The sequence below is a fragment of the Amborella trichopoda genome, chromosome 11 (assembly GCF_054954075.1).
Source record: "Amborella trichopoda isolate Santa Cruz 75 chromosome 11, AtrichopodaSantaCruz75HAP2 v2.0, whole genome shotgun sequence".
NCBI lineage: Eukaryota > Viridiplantae > Streptophyta > Magnoliopsida > Amborellales > Amborellaceae > Amborella > Amborella trichopoda.
In genome coordinates this window covers 30,058,719-30,081,942 of record NC_142346.1, presented here as the reverse complement: position 1 = coordinate 30,081,942, position 23,224 = coordinate 30,058,719, and the positions used below count along the sequence as shown (strand labels likewise).

The window sequence follows — 23,224 nt, the reverse complement described above, 5'->3', positions numbered from 1 at the left end:
CTAACTATAATCCAAAATTATTACAACCTAATTAATTACAATATTATATACTGAAATTATAATTATTAGTTTACATTTTATAATTATTTTATTAGATAAATAATAACAAATTAAAAATATTTAATAATATTATCTAATTTAAAATATATTATTGATAACTGTAAGAAAAATAGTACATTACATGATTTATAATGTAAAAATTAATAAATAAAATAAAAGATTTGGTTATCAATGTAAAAATTAATAAAATGCGTACAAATTTTGGAAATAACATTTCAATTTTTCAAAAATATATTTTTTTATACAATATACACAACAAAAACTACTATACAACACAAAAATGCAACGCCTAAGGGGGGATTCAACCCTAGGACGTGAAGTGAAGAAGCAAGAGACATAATCACCAAGCCACCTCACTACATGTGATTATAATTTGCTGATTAATAGAATATATTTACATTTCCTTTTCATTTAATGATGTTTGAGAATTATCCCACATCGAAATATGGGTATTCAACTTTGGTATATAAATACCTATGTAATCTGAATTAAAGCATACGCGTGAAAACATTGGGGCAACCTCGTACGTGGGTGTACGCACGTGCACGTGCACACGTGTCCGTGTGTATGGCACGTGTGGGAGTATGCACGTGCACACGTGTCCATGCGTATGGGACGTGTGGGAGTGTGCACGTGCACACGTGTCCATGCGTATGGCACTTGTGGGAGTGTGTACGGCTCATGTCACATGTACACACGTGTGTGAGTGGTGTGTGTAGCACGTGACACGTACACAAGTGTGAAGGCTAGAATCGGCTACCGAGAGGGAACCGCTAGAACTAGGAGGGAACCGGCGGTTCTGCTTTGGGACCGGGCGGTTCTCGATTTTGTGCTAGAACTGGCGCGACCTGTGCTGATTCTCAAGTCGAACCGGGCGCATCCGGTTCGACTCGACAATTTTTAAATCATTGCCCCATCCCATTCACATAAGACCTCTCTTGACCAAACTACTTTCTCCCTTTTTTATACTATTTTATTTAATCCCTTTCCATATGTCAAACTCTCCCTCTTTTAAACTCTTTTTGTTTTTATTTTAAAATTATCACATTTTACTTCTTCTACCCTTTCTTTTTATATTATTTCATCTTACTCCTTCCTTTTATTTTATTTTATTTCATTTACTTCACTTTATTCCATTCCATTTCATTCCATTTATTTTGCTTCACTCATTTTATCCCACCATACTTTACTCTACTTCATTTATTTATTTTATTTTAATCATCTCATCTTATTTTATTTTCTTCCATCTCTTTTATTTTATTTTACTCCACTTAATTTTATTTATTCTATTTCACTTCATTCTATTTTAATCCATCTCTTTCATTTTCATTTCATCTCCTTCTCTATCACTCTCATTTCACCATCACTTTTATTTTTACTTTCATCTTTTTTTTTTTTTTTGAAGACCTAGTGAGAGTCAAGCTAGTCTTCATCTCTTCTCTTTCTCTTCTTTGCTTGTTTGACTAGAGGGCAGGTTGAGCCTTGCGTTGTCATGCCAGCTTTGCTGTCTAGCAGTAATGTCGTTGTGCCGGTTTGAGTTACAGTGCCCGTCTTACTGCCACGACAGGCTAACCATCCTATAAGGCTGGTCGGGGTTGGTTCTGTCGTCTAGCCGTAATGGCGTTGTGCCAATCTGAGTTACATGCTCGTCTTACTGCCACGACAGGCTAGCCATCATGCCAGGCTGGTCAGGGTTGGTTCTCTCGTCTAGCCGTAATGCCGTTGAGCCGGTCTGAGTTACCGTGCCTGTCTTACTGCCATGACAGGCTAGCCATCGTGTCAGGCTAGTCGGTGTTGGTTCCGTCGTCTAGTAGTAATGCCGTTGTGCCGGTATGAGTTACCATACCCGTCTTGCTGCCACACTGAGTCAATCACCTACTGGTCTAGCCACTGTGTCAGTCTAGTTGCCTGGTTAAACTTCTTCTCTCACTTTCACTTCACACTGTAACAAGGTGGGGACCTATGCCCCACTCGTTTGTACTTCTAATGTGTGTGTGTGTTTGCAGGAAAGGAGAACAAGTCAAGGAGACGATTCCAAATCGGCCATAGGCCAGAGGGGCTTTCCAACGTGATCTAAGAAGGTGCCCACACGAGCCAGCTTGAGCATGTAACGGACCCACGTGAGGTAAGTCCCGCCTCACGACCCTAATTCCTCTCTCACCGATTGGTACTCCTGCCCACATCTTCTTTACGTGGTTCCCGAGAGAGCAATATTAGCTCCCGGGTCCATCTTGAACCCAGAACCATGCCACCAGGTCAACCCGACCCGGAGGGCGAGATCAAGGCACCTAACCAGCCGTGTCCTCATGTGACGCTCCTTTTTTGTAGAGAGGCAATCAACAATGAGATGAACTCGATACTAGAAAAATGACACTTGGATTTAGGGGATTTATCTCCTGGTGCTAAGCCCTAAGGATGTAAATAGGTTTTCAAAAATAAATAAATGGGGATGGTACTATTATGAAATACAAATCAAGACTGGTTGCAAAAGGATTTAAATATAAGGAGGGTGTTGATTTCTTTGATACTTATGCTCTAGTCGCTCGAATAGCAACCATGTCTATAAGGAGGGTGTTGATTTCTTTGATATTTATGCTTTGGTTGCAAAAGGATTTAAATATAAGGAGGGTTTTGATTCCTTTAAGAAATTTATATTGAGCAACTACAGAGGTTTATCATTAAGGGATAAGAGCACAAGGTCTATAGACTTAGAAAATCCCTGCTTGGTTTGAACCAAGCACCCAAACAATAGCATGAAAAATTCAACGGAGTTGTTTTATCACACAGATTTCAGATCAACGATGCTGATACGTGTGTATACACCAGTGTTTACGATGGTGCAGTAGTAATTATTTGTCTATATGTAGATGATAAGTCATACTAGGCAGCAATACTGCACGAATAGAGGAGACTAAGAAACTATTGTCTTTTGAATTTAATGGGAAGGACATGGGGGCAAGCTAATGTGATGCTTGAAATTAAAATAGTGAGAAAACCAACTGGGTATGTTTTAAACTTAGAATCACTATATAGAGAAAGTGCTGAAAGATTTGATCACTTTGAATGCCAACTAGTTTCGACCCCATATGATGGCCCTATTAAACTTTAAAAGAATCGTGATACTCCGGTTTCCCAATTGGACTACATGAGTGTCAATGGATATATAAATTATGCAATATCTTGTACTAGATCTGATATAGCTTTTGTCATAGGTAAATTGAGCAAATATGCCTAAAACCCAAGTTAAGAGCAATGGAATGTGGTCTATGAGGTCCTAAAATATCTTAAAGGAACCATAAATTGTGGCCTACATTGTGCATGTGAGCACACTGTACTAGAAGGATGCAGTGACACAAATTGAATTATGGATTCTGATGAATCCATGTTTATTCGTGTATGGATCTTCATTTATGGTGGGTAATACGACACAAATTGAATTACAGGTTCTGATGAATCCATGTCTATTAGCATATGGATCTTCACTTATGGTGGGGGTGTCGTTGTTTGGGGTTCCAAGAAGCAAACTTGTGTCTCCAAATTCAAGATGGAATGATAAATCGCTAGTAAACATGCTGAATGTCTAAGGAATTTGTTTGTCAACGTACCACTTGTCTCTAAGCTTGTGCTTGCAATCTCCATATAGAGTGAAGTGAAGCTGACATTTACCAAGCAAAAAGTAAGATTGATTCTAGAAAATCTAGATATATTCGTTTGAGGCACAATCAGTTGAGACTTTTGTTGGAAGATGAAGTTATTTTAGTACTCCTTGTTCACTCTAATCGAAACTTGGTGGATCCACTAACTAAAGGCCTTGTAAGGGATAAAGTCTGGGACACAGCTAGAGGGATGGGAATGGAGTCCATATGCATCTTGCCCCATAGTGATGGGAATCGTACCTATGGACACAAAGATCCTAAGTCCAAGGCTCAAAAGGAAAAATAAATCACTTGTGTGATGTATGATGTATGTTTGTACCAAAAATTTTATCCAATGAAAATTTATAAATTTGTACGCCATGTACAACCGCCTCCAATGAATGGAGAGGTTTAGCATTGCTCTGTATGGTTCCATTTGCCTAGATGATATACAACCTAGACTGGGATGTTGCATTGCAAAACATCCTCTATTGACTCACATATATTAGTGTGGAAGTGGATGCCGCTTCCTATGAGAACTGAGCATTCTCCAAAGCACTCATGAAGACCAGAACAACGCAAGGCCTTAAAATCACAAGCATTTTTAGAGAATCACAGTTTTTGAAAGAAAAAATATGGTAAATGGGAGACTTATCTATAATGGACATAGTTCAAGGTTTGTCCACTCATTGTCTCGGTACATGTTATGTATAACAGTATCTGGAAGTTCAAGTCTGTAGATCACCTTCACATATGCATTTTCTCTCTTTATCTTGCTCACATAGTTTGTTTCTAGTTAAATTGTTTTGAAACTGATCGGGGATTGCTAGATCAATTTATTTTATATTTTCAAAATAATTTTACTTTACCTTTGTTTTGGCGGTCTATTTGCATTTTGTGGTACTTTTAAGTACTACAACCTTTTTTCTCACTTTCTTAGCATTACTTTATACCCCACCTTGTTTTCTTGCCACGGTTTTGTTAATGTGGCTCCTCCCTCTTCATATCTCACATCTTGTAACTCACTTCCTTACCTCCATCCAACACGTTTTCAAAGTTGGATTATTTTATTTTTTAATAGTCTTAGAGAAGATGAGTGATAAGAAAAGGGTGAGTTTGTGCTTTTGAATAACATTGTAGAGAGAGAACAGGGAGTTCACGCCTATGATAAACAGAGAGATGTATTAACAAGAAACTAGAGAACAAAAAGAAGGCCGTGTATCACAAGGAGAAGCCGAATGATACAGGGAGGGGATGATAATTTTGAACATTCAGTTTCAAGAGTCATCATATACTTCGATTGAGGTCTAACGACTCTTTTATGTCAAATTGAGTTCCTCATACCGCAAGCAATTTGACAGCAATATTAGTAATGTTATGAATTTAGGTGAATCTTTAAATGTACAACTCAGAGATTGGAAAAAAGTTTAAATAAAAGATAAAGGCACACTACTCTACAAACAAAGTTCCAAAACACTAACGTCCAAAAAGAAAATGACCTTGTAAGACCTTTCTACACCCATATGTGTAAGACTTCAAAATATCACCATTAAATTTAACACATATATCTAAAAAAGTCAAGTCTCACACCCATGTATTTTTGTGAAAATTTCAAATTTATTTTCACTTAATAGTAAAATTATCTATTTAAATAAATTTTTAATAAAAAAGTAATGATTGTTTTGATAAATACACCCATCGAACCTTTGTATTTTGAAAAGTTATTAACTCTAGACAAACCCATATATATAGGAATGAGCTGAAATTTAGAACATGTATTCATAAAAAATAAACGAATCTACAAAAAACATCAAAAAAATATTTTACATGAAAAACATTGACCAAAATACCCCCCAAAAAGTTTTCAAGGCATTTTGGTTCAATTATTTTTCACGAATTATTTTTTTTATATTTTTATTAGATGTGTCTTACTAAGATATACACACGCTCAAAATTTCAAGTCATTCCGATTTGTAAAAAAAAAAAAAACAATATCAAACAATTGTGACTATGCGATGAACTTTAGACGGTGATGATGGTAGGCAAAATCATTGTTCATTTTTGCCTATAAACGTTGAGAAGACTTTTCCATATATATATATAGATATATACACAATGATTTCATGCCACCATTTCATTGTAATAGAATGAAACCACTTCGAGAAAACTATGTTTTTGGCATTTGTGTGACCTTAAATTTTGAGTGCACTCCCTTCTTCATAATCAATCTCAGAAAAAAATAAAATTCAATAATTGAAACGAAAATTACTGCACCGATGAATAATACAGCTTCCAAATTAATGCAACAACATAACATTAACACGCCCATGGACTATATGATTTAGTGATAAGGCACCCAGTTTTGCACGAGTGAGGAACAAGAATTCTACCCTTGAAATTTGCCCTAAAACAAACTAGGTAAAGGCATCATTTTTTGCTACCAGAAAAAAAAAAACCTAAAACAAACTAGGTGAAGGTATCATTTTTCACTAACAGGAAAAAAAAAAAAAAAAAAAAAAAATACACCATGCTAACATACCATCGGAAGTAAAACAAAACCATTTTCCCAGTTTTTGCAGCATAGCATTTTGAATAAATTATGGAGGCCCAGTTTTAATGGCATTGTCCAAGTCTGCAATCAGGTCGTTAACATCTTCAATGCCAACAGATATTCGAACCAAATCTTCAATCAAACCACGCGAATTCCGCATCTCAGCAGGTATGCTTGAATGTGACATAAAGCACGGCAAGCTGATGAGTGACTTCACACTGCCTACATGTCAACAAGGTCATTCCGCTGTAAGAACATATTTAATCACAATAATGAGCGAGAGAGTAGGAGCACCAATTTAAGGGGAGAGAGAGAGAGAGAGAGAGAGAGGTTTCATATGATTTACAGAGTTTGATTGTTTACATTTAATTGTAAGGTTCCAGTGTGCATATTCGATTGAGCACATGGAAAGTTCGATCGAGCATATGGAAAATATTTCACTTTGGTAGCAAGTTTCCAATAGAAGTGATGCCTGGCAATTGAATTTGCGAGTGGACCAAATGATTACCAAAACTAACAGTGATGCTGAAATACTGTGTGGCTTCAACAATGTGCTTTGAGAGTGCCAATGACCCTGTCACAAAGCTGAGCACTGAACCAGCCCCATTGGCCTGCACAAGGTACACAGTGAGATGCATTTCATTTTCTTGAAAAATCAGATACTTCATTAATCCAGTCAACATAAAAATGCAAACTAGTAGTTGTTCGATTACAAGTACCTGAGAGTAGTGTAAAGAATGGCCAGGATGATCAGGAAGACCGGCATAGAAGACTTTCTTTACACGAGGATGAGATGAAAGAAATTCTGCAACCTTTTGCGCATTCTCCTGCCAAAGACCAATGAAATAAAATGAAGCAAATTATACTTGGACCCCAAAGATTCTAATACTAGAAAAAGAAGTTAAATGACCAGAAACTACGACAGTGTGAATCTGAGCAGTTCCCACACCCCAATTAATGGCCCTCGTTGGTAGAATTTGCATCGGAAATGCAAAGAAGGAACAAACTACTTTAATTAAAAATAACATTTGTTTGACTCTGAGACTGAGACATGCTCGAAAGGTTTAGTTTCCAAGAGGGTGTTTTTGGCCCAAGAAATGGCCATCATACAATCACAAATTAGCAAGTAAATAATGGATTTAAGTATGCCAACTGTTCCCTGAGAAGTGAAAATCAGGCCCTTGTTGATAGAATTGCATTGGAAGTGCAAAGATGGAACACATGACTTTAATTAAAAATAACATTTGTTCGACTCTGAGACTGTGAGGCATGCACCGAAGGTTTTCATTCCCAAGAGTGCAGTTTTGGTCCAAGATATGGTCATCAACAATCATGAATAAGCTGTAAATAATGAATATAGATATGAGTATGCCAACTGTTCCCTGAGAAGTGAAAATCAAAGCCATGCAAGATGGCAATAAACTCATGAATATGGTGGCAAGTAATGGAAACAATGGAAAAACTCAAAAGTAGGTTATGAGGGATAAGGAAGTCACAGGAAACAAAAGAAATACGAAAAAATAAAAACGCACATGACAAACACAAAAGGAAATGACATGAGATTGTATGTGTAGCAACCATAGCTGTTGGGAGTGGGTGTGGATGCAGGTGAGGGTGCGGGAGCCTGGGATCGACCCTTGGCAGAAGCTCCCTACCCATGGAGCGCTTGGGACCACTGCTCAGGGAGCAACCTGGGAGTGTATCTCTTATATGTGCATATGTGCACAACATGTATATGGAGGCAGGGGAGGGGGAACACCCCATATTATAAATTTGAATGTGTGTGTGTAAGTGAGATATGTGTTATCTTCAATTATTACTATACTATCGCAATTATGTGTGTGCATATACTATATACAATTGCAATTATGCGTGTGCATATACTTACACCCCATATTATATATTAGTATATGTGGATGCATATACTTGCAAATATGTTCTCTCAATTTTTGCAGAAGGGACCATTTGAAAACTAAAAGAACGAACAATCAATCTTTTAGCATTATCAATATGCTCGACAAAAAAATCCTAATAAGAACGTTATTGCTAGAAAATCCCATAAAAATTATAAAATCCAATAAAAGAGTACGCTTAGAGTCCATAGATATAAGAGTACAATTACAAAAAATGTAATGTACAAAAATCTTAGTAATTAAAAATCAAGGAAAAGATTGTTTGAAGATTTGAAGTGAGATACAATAAATGTATGAAATTATATTAAATTGATTATTTAAGAAATGAAAGACATAAAGGGCATTACGAAATTCAAGAAATGATTTTCTACTTTAAACAAAATTTTCTAGATGAAAATTAAGAGAATAAGTAAATTAATTAAAACTGTCATTATTTCCTTGCACTTTCAAATAATATAAAAAAAATCGTCAATTAAGTACACTTTTGAAAGGCAGATAAAACATTTTTGTGTAAAAAAATATATAATGTATGCAAATCTTAATAATTAAAAATCAAAGAAAAGATTTTAGGCAGATTTGAAGTGAGATTCAATAAATTCATGAAGTGACATTAAATTGATTATTTAATAAATGAAAGACAAAGGAATTACGAAATCCTAGAAAAGATTTTCTACTTAAAGCAAAAATCGTTATATGGAAATTAAGAGAACAAAAAAATCAATGAAAAATGTCATTATTTCCTTACACTTTCAAATAGTGTAATTTAATAGACACTTTTAAAAGGTAGAAAAGACATTCTGTATAAAAAAATATATACAAAAACATTAATAATTAACAATCAAGGAGAAGATTTTTTTTTTGAGGAAAGGTGACTAGAATTGTATTACTGGGTAATAAAATGTACACAAAATGGGACCCTCTTACAGGGCACCTTATACATCCCCGAAGGGTTAAAACAATGATACAAAAGCAAAATAAAAAATCTAAGGAGAAAAGAAGGAGATCTACTAAGATCTATGCCCCCACCCCCTTCCCGGGGAGTTAGAGTGAGCTCCCTCTCTAGTAAGATGGTCCGCCTCAGAGTTGGCCTCCCAAAAAATATGGCGCTAGGAGATTGAGAAGCCTTGTGACGAGTGGGGTATCTCATCAAAGATATCATCTACCATGGGCAAGGGGAGAGACCGGATGCCCAGGCAATGACATTCTTAGAGTCCCCTTCCAGCACCAGTTTGTTACCCCAGGAGGTGAGAAAAATGCTGGCTTCAGCTAGAGTTGAATCCACATGGCCAATGGGGCGGGAAAAATCTTGCAATGTCTATCTATCGGATGAATGAAAAAGCCCGCCTACTCTGAAGGTACAAGGGTTCCCAAGAGAGAATCTGTTCAAATTGAGTTTGATGGAGCCTAAATCGGGTGGCCTCCCTTGAGCGGATCCTGAGATTGTTGGCTTTGCCCCAAGGATTAAGATGTGCCAATTCTTATAAATATCAGAGAAGGGAATGCCTTTGAACAAACTATGGTTCATGGCTCAAAAAGTCACTAAGTTCCCAATTTTGTCGGCCAATGGCCCAACCAAGGATATCTCTACTCTAAACTTATGCGGCTCCTTTCAATCCACAGAACCCACATAGTAGTTGAGATAGATGCTTTCCAAAGTTCTATACCTGCCTTGGGCCAAGGAGTATGGAGGAAAGCCTGATACAAATGTGGGATGGAGCTTGGAGTGACCCATGTCCACTGAAATAGACCTAACAGGTAAGACCATAAGTGTCCGGTGAATTTGCAGTGGAGAAATAAATGTGCATTGGATTCTTCAGTTTCCATGCACAAAATGCATCTATTAGGGCATTGCAGTCCTCTTCTTTGAAGAAGATCTACCGTCAACACCCTCTGATGGAGTGCTATCCAGCAGAAAACCTGAATGCCAGTGGACAAAAAGAAATTCCAAGCTTTTGGAAACCAAGATAGATTGGGACATGCAATGGTGGGAGTGAGGGTACAAAAGAAAGAAGAGACTGAAAAACTCCCCGATGGTGATGGTTCCCAAATAATCTTATCATCGTCAGAAAGAGGTATGAACTGAATGGAGGAGATCTCCCAAAGCCCCAAATTCATCAAGCTTATAGTCATTGAGGGGTCTTCTAAAGTTTGGCGACCAGGATCTTAGATAACCTGAGAGCACAAAATTATCTGCTATTGTAGACTGAGCTTCACACGCAATCTGAAAGAGGTTGGGGAACTGATCCCTCAAATGTCTAATGCCGACCCAAATGTCATGCCCAAACAACACCAAGGTCCCCTCCCTAGGGCGCAAAAGTATATTGCGAAAGAAGTTTTCGTGGCACCTCAGGATCGACTTCCAAAAGCCCGACGTCTGACCACTAGTCCTACAAACAGGAATCCGTTGATTGCTACCATGGCAATACTTGTACTTGATGACCTCTCTCAAAACGTTGCTTGGTTGTGTCACATACCTCCACCACCCCTTGCTCAGAAGGGCATTATTGTGAAGTCGAAGATTTCGAATACCCAGGGCCCCTGAGACTTGGGCAAACATAGTTTAGGCCAGTCTATGAGATGGAATTTGTGCCCCTTCTCCACAAACCAAAAGAATTCCCTCACCATTCGCTCCAATCTACCTGCCATAGAGGCGGGGATATGAAATAACAACATCTAGAACACTGGCGTCTAGGCTAAAGTGGCTTTGATAAGCGTGAGTCTACCCACCTTGAAAAGGAACCTGCCTTTCCAACCTGCGAATCTCCGATCAAATTTGTCTATAATATGGCTGCATTGAGAGAGTCGAGGTAACCCAGTCAAAGGGGAAAGCCTAGGTATGAAGAGGGCAAAGTCTTGATGGAGCAGCCCCACCAGCTGACGAAGAACTGGATTAAGGAAGGTTCAATACACACTCCCATCATTTTGGATTTGGAAAGGTTTATCTTACACCCGGCGGCCATCTCAAAGCACTTTAAAAAGAGCAATAAAGTGTCGACATGTAGATTCAAGGAGTCACAAAAGACCAGAGTGTCGTCTATGTATTGAAGGTGGGAGATGCAAGGGCCAAGATTACTAGAGCTAAAACCCCTCAAGGGTCTTGCTTGGTAGAGACGTGAAAGAGAGGTGCTAAAGACCTCTACCACAATGGCGAACAAAAATGGTGACAGAGGGTCTTTAGGAGTTCCTTGAGGAGAACCGAGAAAACTGAGCTAGAGATGCACCCTCTAATCCAACTTCTCCACTTAGGTTGAAAAGCCATTCTTCGGAGGGTTTCATCGAGTATCTCCCAATCCACATGGTCGTAGGCTTTCTCTTGATCTAGTTTGATACATAGTCCAAGGGAGTTAGAAAAGGATCTGGAATGGATGCACTCATGGGCTATCGATGCCCCATTTAGAATTTGCCGCCCTTTGACAAAAGCTCCTTGGGAGGGAGAAATGATTGATTCAAGAACAACCTTAAGTCTTGAGGCCAGGACCTTAGCTAGAAGCTTGTAAGCACTGTTGACCAGACTTATGGGCCTAAAGTCGTTTAATTCTTTGGCCCCTTCGATTTTAGGGATGAAAGCTAAGAAGGTGGCATTCATGGCTTTGTTTATAACCTCTACAAAGTGGAATTCTGAGAAGAACTCAATGATGTCAGGGCAAATGACTTCCCAGAAAGTTTTGAAGAAGACTATCGAGTAATCATCCAAGCCGGGAGCTCGATCGGGACTCAAGTCATTGAGAGCCAAGAGAATTTCAGCCTCCAAAAAAGGCCGTTCTAGCCATTCGGCCTTGTCTGGTACACATGAAAACAATGTCGTCCATAACAGGTCTCGAGCTGGGGCAAGAGGAAAGAGGTTGGAAATATAGGTTGTTCAATCAACTGAGGGTGGTCTAAGATCGAGTTCTCAACCTTGAGTTGGGTGATTGAATTCTCACACCTCCTACAATTTGCTATCTTGTGAAAGAAACCCGTGTTCAAGTCTCCCAGCTTCAACCATTTGACTTTGACTCTCTGAGCTCAATAAACTTCTACCTTGAGGAGTGTGGAGTGATAATCAAGCTTGGCCTTTGAGCGCTGCTTGCATTCAGATGAAATAAGTGGTCTAAACTCCTCCAGGTGATCTTACAACTTAATATTTTGGAGCTGAGATTCTTTCAAGGACTGAAAGTTCCCTCGATGTTGGGTTTTCCAAGATTTCAAGGTGGATGTCAGCAGCTGAAGTTTCCTTTGAAACCGAAAACCCGCCCAACCATGAACTTGAGTAGAATTCCAAGAATTTGTCACCATCTATTTAAAGTTAGGCTCATTGGTCCACCAAGTTTCAAACCCTTTAAGGGTTTTGGGCCCCGAAGGATGGCTGGAGTATCGAGCATAATAGGGCGATGATTAGAGGTAGGTTTGGGTAAAATTAAGGTGTGTGAACTTGAAAAAGATAGGTCCCATTCAAGAGAGATTAGAAAGTGGTCAAGTTTAGAGGGAGGGGTTTATGGAATGGTTTGACCAAGTGAATTGGGCTCCTTCAAGGGGTATGTCAATGAGCTGATTATGGAAAATGAATTCCAAGAATTGAACCATTGCCGGTGATATGGAGTGATTTGAGTTTCGATCATGGGACCAACGAGTGACGTTGAAATCCCCTCCCAAACACCAGGTGGCCGGAGACATGGCTGAAATGGATTGCAATTCGGCCCAAACGAGGCCCTGAGAGAGTCAGAGTTGGGACCATATACCACTGTATCTGAGAGCCTTGAGAGGCTAACTGTGGCCGAAAATTGGCCAACCAAGCAATCGATCAAATCATTAAGGATTGGATCCCAAAGAATCCAAATACCCCCCCGAAGCTCCTTATCCTACAAGGTCTGAAACCCCCATATGCTTCGGATGTAGGGGAGGTTAGGGGAGGAAGCTTGGTTTCACTCAAGGTTAAGAGGGAGGGAGAACACTTGGCACAAATATCCCAGACAACACGTCTTTTTTGAGGGTGGCCCAAGTCACGGATGTTCCACATCAGAATCTTCATTGGGAGGGATAGGAAAGGTGGGAATGCCTCGTAAAACGCATCAGCTGAGGACATGAAGCTATGAGAATGATCGAAGATGAAGCGGGGACCAAAGAGTTGCCTTTGTCATAATTCACCCCAAAAGCCACGAGATTAGTCAGTTCTATCTTACCCTGTTTCTTTGGTTTGGATGGAGAACTAATTTCAGCAGCTATGAAATCTTCAAAAATCTTCTTGGAACCGTTGAATTTGAAGCCCAAAAACTTCCCTAGTGTTGCCTTGCGCCCGATCTATATTGTCAAAAAAAATGGAATCGACAGAAGCTGCCGAATCCGAAAGGGAATGAAAGAGGGAAAACCGGGATGCGTTCGAGGAATCTATATGAGAGGACAAAGAGAGTACCAGAGGCGAGAGGGGTCTAGAGGAACCCAAAAGGGAAGAGGGGGAAAGAGTACAAAGAGGGGTCGAGAGGAAATTAAAAGGCAAGAGACGTAAAGAGTACAAAAAGGGGTCGAGTTGATGGTCTAAGGAGGGAGCAACAGAGGGTACAGAAGAGGGTCAGAGGGAAAGGAGGAGGCTTGATGAGGAGGGGCAAGAATAAGAGCTTGGTTCAAAGCCTTCTCAGCAGCACAAGGGGAGGGATAGGGGTGAAAAGACCTTCTAGGAGGGGTTGAAGCCTGGTTGAAACTCCAGAAAGGTGATAGGTTAGGGAAGAGAGAGGAAGGAGAGAAGATCTGAGAGGGAGAGTAGCGATGAGAGGGGTCTAGGGTAGGGAAGGGCCAAGAGATAGGGGAAAGGCCGAGAGGGAGACTGAGATGGATGCAGCTGGTAAGGCTTTAGAGGGGGGATTGGAAGTGAGATACAATAAATGCATGAAATGACACAAAGGACAGTACAAAAACCAAGAAAAGATTTTTTATTATAAATTACAAATTTTAAATGAAAATGGAGATAAAAAAAAGCAACTATTCAAGAATTGGAAGGAGTCATTCAAGATCCTTTGCAGATATTTAAGTTAGGAACCGAGATCCCAATAGGTAGGGATCAAGATCCTTTGATGAGAGGAAGCGAACACCGTTCAGGCTTTGGCTCCGGAATCGTCAAATTGAGATTCCAAGAGGGAATCGCCACCCCTTGACCAAGATCCCCGCAACTATGGTAGCAAGTACAACTGTCACAAAGGTTCAAGGGAAGTGATAGGAAAGCAGACAAGAAAAAATGGGTGAAATGTTAGGGAAGCAATCCTGGAAATGTTCAAAAGCACCAGTTAATTAGAACCATTGGGAACATTCTGAAATTGTCCAAGAAAAGACAGAATTGCTCACAGTACACTTGGGAAGCAAGGATCAAACATTGAAAGAACACTTCTAAAGTGCTCCCTGGCAAATCTTGTAAAACACCAAGGGAAACAAACGACAAGTGAATGAAAGACATGTTATTAACTTATTATATCATTAGTTGTCAATTACATATCCCCATGGAGATCAATCTTTCTTTCTATAGCATAATGTGGGAAAATTTGTTATGAGAGACTCTTGCCTTGAGTGTGTTAAGTTGAAACTCAACATGCAGTTACAGGTTCAACCATGAGCAACCAATAAGATGGAAGTAAGACATATTATGATCTGAATATCATTTGGCCTCCTTGGCCTCAAGTATTAGCAATTTTAAGTGGAGAAATTTTTTAATAATACGCTTAACATTGTGGGTCCCCAAATTGGTGGAGTCAGGAAGTCCATATTGCCACCCATATTTTGGTTGGCAACTTAATGAAATGTAGGTGGATAATAAAAACTAAATGACCATTCTGCCCCCTCTAAGAACAGCCCAGTAATAAATCAATCAATATATAGCCCAAAAATAAAAATGAAAGTTTGACAGAAACAATTGAACCAGTTATGCCACAGTTTCCCAATGGTAATAGCACCGGTACGCAATAAGTTCATAAATTGGAGAAATTCAGACAATGCCCTCATGTTTTTACTTGAGAGTCCATTACAGAATGCATAAAAGCATTATGAAAAACTAGCTCCAAGGTTTGGAAATTGTTGGGCTTTGTGGCCTTTAAAGCCTAGGAGAGCATGTAAATAATAAATTATAATAGATTATAAACTTCAGTGGGAGTGTGTATTAGTTGACTAACTTAGAGTTAGACAGTTTATGACCCTGGTAATTTCTAAAACCCTTTCCTCTGAGCATATGGTACTATTGAGAGGGTTTCAGGAGGGTCATCCTTTGTTTAGGTTGGTAAGATGCCCAGAGATGATGTGTAGACCAGGAGAGTTTCGTGGTCTCCTAGATGTAGGCTTGTGAGAACAAGGACTAAATCCAAAACAAACTTCCGTATGACATGTATACATGACAGCCACATATCGGGAAGCGACTCTGCAAAAGGATACATGTATATGTGCATAGAGAGTCCCCCTTGCACTATAGTGATATAAGCACGTGACTTGTTCTTAACGGGAGGAACATGTAATCTGGGGCTATGGTTCTACTGTTTATTGACCAACTTTGACAAGCCAATCATGAGCCCTTACACGAGACTGTAGGTCCTGGGTGGGTCTCATTGCGTTGGTTTGAGAATATAGTTGAGGATTGTGGTTACTGGGCCAGGTGGAGTGCCCTAACAGTCATTTTTCTTGACCCATTGGTACCAATCCACCTCTAGAAATTTTATTTTCATCTTAATAAATGATTCTATGATTTTTAGAAAATTTTCAGGAAATTTTTAAATCATTTCAGCTATAAAAAAACCTAAAAGGATATTTTTGCAATTTCCAAAAATCCGTATGGCATTTTGGGATCCACGTGGTAGGCCAAGGGCTTAGCCCCATCACTCGGGGCCCCACATGGGTGTGGGACATGGAGCACATGTGGCCCACACATCCTAGCCTATTAAGGATGCCCATGTCTTTTTATTTTTGTTAAGGATTAAATTATTTCTTATAATAAATATGTTTTATCAAATAAGGAAACCTTATGACATGTCATAAGAAAAAGATTTAGTTTCCATACTTTGTGGGAGTAGAGAATATTTTATATTTTGAAATATTCTCTCAATTTTTGTTTTTGACCAAATCTTTTTTACTCTGAATTCCAACAAACTCTTAGCGAGAGAAGACGAAGTTCTAATCAAGAAAGAAGATGTTTTGATTGTTCTTATCCTAGGTTGACTAAAAGTGGACGTGGGTTAAAGATTCAGGGGATAAGGATCCTAGATTCCTCACTGAATCATGAAGCCTAATTCATGGGATGGATAGCTCAGATTTGTTTCTCTCTCACCTCATAGATTGCCTTGGAGTCCTATGACCAAGGTGAAATCTAAATTAGACAGGCATACCTAAACCCACTTAGAGGCTACAAATAGAGGATAGACCTCCTCATTCTCATCAACTAAAATTCCTAGACCACCTCATTCTCTTCAACTGAAATTCCTAGCTCTCTCTCTTTCTCTCACATACGCACACACATGCACACACACACATCCAAAGGTGTGTCACACTCTCTCTCTCATCCAAAGGTGTGTCACGCACCACCCAAGGGAACTTCAGGTGGCATGCCACCCACAGATTACGTAAAGGGGCATGCCCAACACTTACAGACCTAAGGAGGTGTCACTTGTGGCATGCCCTAGAAAGGTCCAAAAAGGGGTCTAAGGAACCTAATTTGTTTTATGCACTCAAACCTTAGATCTGAAAAAGGTATGGCCTAAAGGAGCTACCTGACTTAGAGAATTCAATAGAGCCAATAGGACTAGAGTACGCCATCAATTAGGTAATCGGATGTAGGGTGTACTAAGTTCTAAGGGGATGACCCTAAACAAAGGCAAGTAAGTATTCCCGGCTGTATTAAGTTTATTTTCAGTCATAATTGTTCAATTTATTGCAATTTTCAGGAACATTATTTGTAATAGAATTTCTAGTTAAAGCTTGTATTCAGCCCTATTATATATATTTGGCTGTAAAATGGAAAGGTCCTGGGTTGTATTTAAGGTTTTATTTCTTGTTTACAACATTGGTTTTTGGCACTTGAAATTGAAATTCAGATATATTAATAAAAGAAAAAGATGAGTTTTTTTTTTTTATTCCCTAGAACTTCACATAGCCACTTCTTTAAGAAATTAGACAGATAAGTAAAATAAAACCAAAAGGAAAGATAATTTTAAGCGGTACCTGTTGTTTTTCTATGCGTAAAGCCATAGTCTTGATACCCCGCAAGCAAAGCCAGCAGTCAAATGGAGCTAATCCTGAACCTTCTGCGTTTTGTAGAAAATATATATCTTTTGCCAAACTACACATAAATAAAATAAATGAGTATGAGAAACCTATTGATCCCAACGAGGTTCCACACCAAAAACTACACTGGAGAAAGGGCATGTCTAAGAACATGACAAACAATGTGGCATGCAAATTCACATAAAAGATAATTTAACTAATTAAATGGAAAACATTTTAAAAAATGAATCAAAGGAAAAAATATAACAAAAGAGAGGTTCCAACAACATGAAGGTAGCCAGTGTCCAGTAACTTCAAATTTCGTTCCCCATATAATAGATAACCAACACTTGGAAACATATCATCTTTTGACACGTAAATAAAAGATGCAACACAAGCAGTTCCAAGGAGTTGACCAGTCCTATTACATGCTATTGATTTTGGCGTGTCAGGAGTAAAGATGGAATCCTATGCAATAGTTCCTATCAATGGAAGCTAAGGGAACACGAATGGGACTGCCAGGGGTAGTCAGTTTCAATGATTAGGAAACACAGATGTTGAAATTTCTCCAAACTCAAGAAAACCAGTCTTAGTTACAAAATAAGGAAATGCTATTGTTCCATTTAATTTTCTAATTTAAAAATTAACCCCGATTTCAAAGCCCCACTTTTACATGATTTTTATTATTCCCATTTTGCCTCTTGAATGTACGGACTAGAGTCTTATTTTTTGAGTAGCAGAGCTGTTCGGACAATGGATGTAGGAAGCCTTCTTTCCATTTCTGGGACAATTCAGACATACAATGTCCGAACCACCTTAAACCCAAAAATGAAAGACAAGTGTTTTGGGTTCGGATACTCTCTTTTTTTTTGTAGCCCATGCATCTTATGTAAAAGCCATTTCTACATTTGTCCCTTCCAGAATGATTTATTTTCACTAAAACAACTACATGATTCTTTATAAGATTCCTCTATATCACATGTCACTCTTTCGAATACTGGTAGAAATCGTTAACGTGATTAAAATGTCACCGAAAGATTCCTTTTGGCTTTGGAACAGTGAATCACGAATGTTCCATGATGTAAAGGGGGAAAGGTGCAAGCCAAGTTGAGTGTGAGATATCGGCATAAGAAAATTAGTGAACATGAATAAAGCAAGTCTTCACTCATTTAAGTGGTATTTCCCTTAGGCAGCAAGCACTTTTAGGGATTTAAGCTAGATGTGTTTAGCTATGGGTGAATCTAGCTATGGGTGGATCTAGGGTTCCAGATAGACCTAACACGATTCGGGAGTTTGGAAAGTGGCTTCAACAGTTAGGGTCCATCTTTAGAGTGATGAGATAAGTTGGGGTTGGGAATCAAGTGAGATTCTTGCAAAATGTGTGGTCATGTAATTCCCCAATCCAGAATAGGTTCCTAAGACTACCACATTATCCTTGGATCCTTGGCACAGACGGGCTTTGATTTAAGGTCTTGGGGAGGAGGGTTTTGTGGTGTCCTAGTTTTATGAGAGGCATTAAGGACAAGGGGGGGAGAGGTGGTGCCTTTCAGAGAGTCAAAAAGCCCATCTTATCCATTTGAGTAGCCCAATACGTTAGTATGCTGGTGGATCTTCATTTGTATCTATCAAGTATTATTCCCAACTTGTGTAGGATGATGCTTGTGTTGTATCCTCTGCCCAGAAGCTAGAGACTCCTACTCTCCATCATCCCCTAGCACCAAATTAATTACGTGATTTTCACTCTCAACAAGATGCTCACTTATGACCACTTTCAGCATTGAGCATCCAGTTTCTCAAATTTTCTCAATCTTTGGGTAAGCAGAGGACACAATTGAATAAATCATTATCATCATCAAAAAAGGAGGACAACCTTGTATTATTCTGAATAAATCATCATCATCATCATCAGAGCCTTTTTCCAATTACTTGGGGTCAACTATACGAATCCTGGTCTGTCATTCTACACTACCAATGACCATACCCCTAGTGAAGCCATAAGCCCCCATATCTTTTCTCACTACTTCCAACTAGTGCAACCAGGCGGTGTTATGGCATGTCACTTCTGGGGAATGCCTTGTGTATTGGGAACGCCCTAGCATAAGCAAATAGCGTAGATTTAGGATTCATGGAAAGTTTTGGCAAAATTTTATGTTCACTTCCTACCGAACACAACTCGCCTCCTTTACCCGGGCTTGGAACAAGTTGAGGGAAAATTTAATATCCTCACCCTTCTTAGACCAATTATTCTGAACGAATGTCTTTATGAAAAGATATTGTAGTTCCCCATAAAGAATAATTGACTTTGAATGGACTCCGTAATGTCACCTATTTCCAAGTCTAATAATGTTCACGCTCAACATAAATATGGTCCAAAAATGCATGGCAGTTAGATTTCTTGTTTAACTCATAATTGACAAACCAACAGATCGACGTGAAAAGGTTAATTAATCACACATCCACTTCGTACGATAAACTAGGAATGACAGAGTTAGATTGTCCATGGAGCAAGGCAAAACCCATCATATCCACTAGACTTTCAGACCAAAACAGAAGAAAGTCAATTCTACTCACTCAAACAACTGCCAAAGTCCCTCCAGTAATATGAGCACTATAACCAATAAATATGACTGAGGATGCAGAACTAAGATACAAAGTCTCTACTTGTATTGTATAATCCAATAATAAGCCAAAAGACAACGTATTCTCTAATATGTTCTATAAAAAATTGAAAACATCTATAGCCATACAGTAAAAAAAAGAGTTCACTAACCTTTCCCCTTTTACAGCAAGAATGCCTGCCATGAGATCACTATGCCCAGATATGAATTTAGTAGCTGAATGCATCACGATATCTGTAAAAGATAAGAAAGGGAATCATTTCATGATAATCTTCAGCTTGATACTTCATCACTTCTAAACTCTGCAACCTGAAATATACCAAACCAACAAGAAATCTCTCACAATGATTGGGTGTACACATACCTGCTCCCAGATCTAAAGGTCGAGAAAGTACAGGAGACATGATGCTGTTATCCACAAGAACAAGAGCACCATGTGTGTGGGCAATTTCTGCTATGTTCTGAATATACAAAGCAAAAGAGTAGAAAGCCATGTCCTATTTAGGAAATAAAGGGCAAGAGAACTCCAACATTATAGCGTATAAACTAAAATACAGGAAAATTTATGCGAAGGTAACCAAGTACATGCACTGCATGCTAAGTAAAATTTTGAGCACATCAGCATGCAAAACAATGTAACATTCTAGTGCTAAGTTAAGAATTTAGCAATCACCACCGTACAAATATAACTCTAAAATATCAGCTTCTAAATATATACATATGCATATGCATATTGAAACAAAGCCTAAAATGTTTATTTCTTTCTATTTTAAATATACGTTCTACATGATTCAGTAATCTATCAATAAACTCCCCTTGGAATTATAACAAATAAGAACATAATCAGTGAATAATTGGCAGCAACATTTAATAATAATAAAAAAAAGGAGTATATCTCCAGCCTCACAATTGTCAATTGATTGCTTCAACATCCCAATGAAACTTTTAAAGCCAACCTGTACCAGTTCCTTGCATCCAATCCTTTTGAAAGGAGAGAAACTCTCAATATCCCATAGCATACCTGCACCACCTGTATCGTATGCAGCATAATACGAAAAATCCAGCCACTTCATTGATTCTGAAGGCTCTATAAAATGCAAACATATCAGAGAAACCCACATAAACCTCATTACAAGTTTTGTTTCAGATACAATGATGAGCGTAACCTCCACAGAAGAATTTGAGGGCATTCTTCAAACATCAACCAACCATAAAAAACAAGAGTACATACACCTCAAAAAAATATAATGCAGCAAAAGGTGCAGTCCTAATTCCTTTGCCTCCTTGAAAAACAAGCTTAGGGACTTAAAATCCTATGTGCTGCCAGTGATCATCCAGAAGTGTAAAAGGATAACCCATAATCATCCAAATCTTTGGGTTATCCCTAATATTGTGGTCAATCTCATTTAAATAGTTGTTCTAACAAATATAAAGTCAAACCCATTCAAAATATTGTTGTAACAACACATCCCATGTATATCCAAAACTATGTATACCTTGAGTTATAAATTCACAATCTCATCTCACGTGAAAGTTTAAAAAAGTGAGATAGAGACTTCTTCAAAATATTTGGGTTGTTCTATTATGTTATCAGAGCAGAGTCGATCCACTCAGCCTACCATCTGAAAGTCGTTCCTTAACCCAAGTTCTTCTCTCTGCGTACAAATTCCTCTCTTCATTACTAATTAAGCCATTTTTTTTAATTTTTAAATACATCTCTCTCTCTCTAGCCTTATCATATAGCCTCCTTTATTCTATCTAACTCCTCCTCACCATGTTCATCTTAAATACTCAATATCTCCCTTGGTAATACGTCTCTCTCTCTAGCCTTTTCGTATAGCCTCCATTATTCTACCCAACACCATCTTTTCATCAACAAAGTCCTCCCATAATTTTCATTCCACCTTTATTTATTTATTTATTTCCACATTCCATCTAAACCCTCTCTCTCTCTAAAATCTCTTTCACTCTCTCTCTAGCATCCAGCAGCATCTTTGTGCCCACCTATCCTCCCCATATTCTTTTTTACCCTCTTCCCTACACTCAATAATGGCCACACCTACTACCAACGCACCTACACTTGTTGCCGATAAACCTAACCCTACCATTAATAACCTCCATCACTTTCTTCCCCACAAACTCACAACTACCAATTACTTGCTTTGGAAATCTCAATTCATGCCATAGTTCCCAAAATCTTTCCTCAGACCCTGCGATTCTGATTCCAAAACTCTTTTCCACGTTGTCATTAAAGAAACTCCATTGAAACCGTTTTTTTGACCAATGAAACTCGTTTCCTTTATTTCGGAATCTCAATTCCGTACCTAGGTGGAAACTCGTTTTCGCAATATAGGAAACTCGATTCCTTAATTTCGGAATCTCGATTCCTCACATATGTGGAAACCTATTTTTGGAACCAAGAAAACTCGATTCCTTAATTTCGGAATCTCGATTCAACACTTCTTTTAAAAATATTTTTCAAAACCAAAGAAACTCGATTCCTTAGTTTTGGGATCTCGATTCCTTAATTTCGGAATCTCGATCAAACAAATCTAGAGAAACTTGAACCCCCTAATTGTCGGTAGACACTCCCAAATAGATTGAATATAACTTCTAGCGAGGTTTAAATCTTGAGTTCATGTTAAATGATACACGATTCTACAAGTAATGGAACTTATTTCGTTAGGGTTTTGAATCATCAACATTGTATAAAACAGTGGTTTCTTGTAAATAATAACCACAAAAGTAACGTTTTATTTTCTAGTGGACATCATGCCTTAAGGTCCCAAACGATAGCATCAGGCAGCATGTGTACTAGAAGGGGGTATTATTATTTATAAGGCATGTATTTAGAAGGAATTTAATGAGATTGTGTTGCTTTTTTAGTTATCTTTATTATGTTTCTTATATCTGCGTTAATGCACTATAGTTTCTATGCCTTGCTCATACTTATGTGAATTGCTTAAGTGAACTTACACCACGTCTCGCCTAGCAACATTGCTTACTGTACTACCGATTGCAAAATGGTTATTAGTAATGTTATTTTTACCTTTTTTTTCCTGATTTAAATGCCTATAGAATAATGTTCCATATATTTGCGGTGATGTAAACTGCCTTGGTTTCTTAATCTTGATCATATGTTGAGTGAAATTATTTGGATGCCCATAGAATAATGTTTCTTATATTTGCGGTGATGTAAGCTGCCTTGGTATCTAAATCTTGCTCACATGTTATCTGAAAAGA

General features: G+C 38.4%; 1 protein-coding gene across 8 annotated transcripts in view; it reads right to left on the bottom strand.

Moving 5' to 3' along the window:
• Positions 1-5,992: 5,992 nt before the first annotated feature.
• Positions 5,993-23,224, bottom strand: part of CBL (cystathionine beta-lyase) — a 38,032-nt gene continuing 20,800 nt past the window's right edge. For 2 of the 8 annotated variants that reach the window (XR_016044140.1, XR_016044142.1), the window contains exons 8-13: positions 20,346-20,442; positions 20,134-20,215; positions 17,322-17,439; positions 6,966-7,073; positions 6,610-6,857; positions 5,993-6,468 (exon numbers count right to left, since the gene is read on the bottom strand). Coding sequence is in view for 3 of the 8 variants with exons in the window: in XM_006859072.4 (XP_006859134.1) it covers positions 6,293-6,468; positions 6,755-6,857; positions 6,966-7,073; positions 17,322-17,439; positions 20,134-20,215; positions 20,346-20,442 (684 nt within the window). In the remaining 5 variants the exon portion in view is untranslated. Of the gene's footprint in view, positions 6,469-6,609; positions 6,858-6,965; positions 7,074-17,321; positions 17,440-20,133; positions 20,216-20,345; positions 21,012-23,224 lie in introns of all 8 variants that reach the window. The other 6 variants (XR_016044143.1, XR_016044144.1, XM_006859072.4 and 3 more) reach the window with 4 other exon arrangements.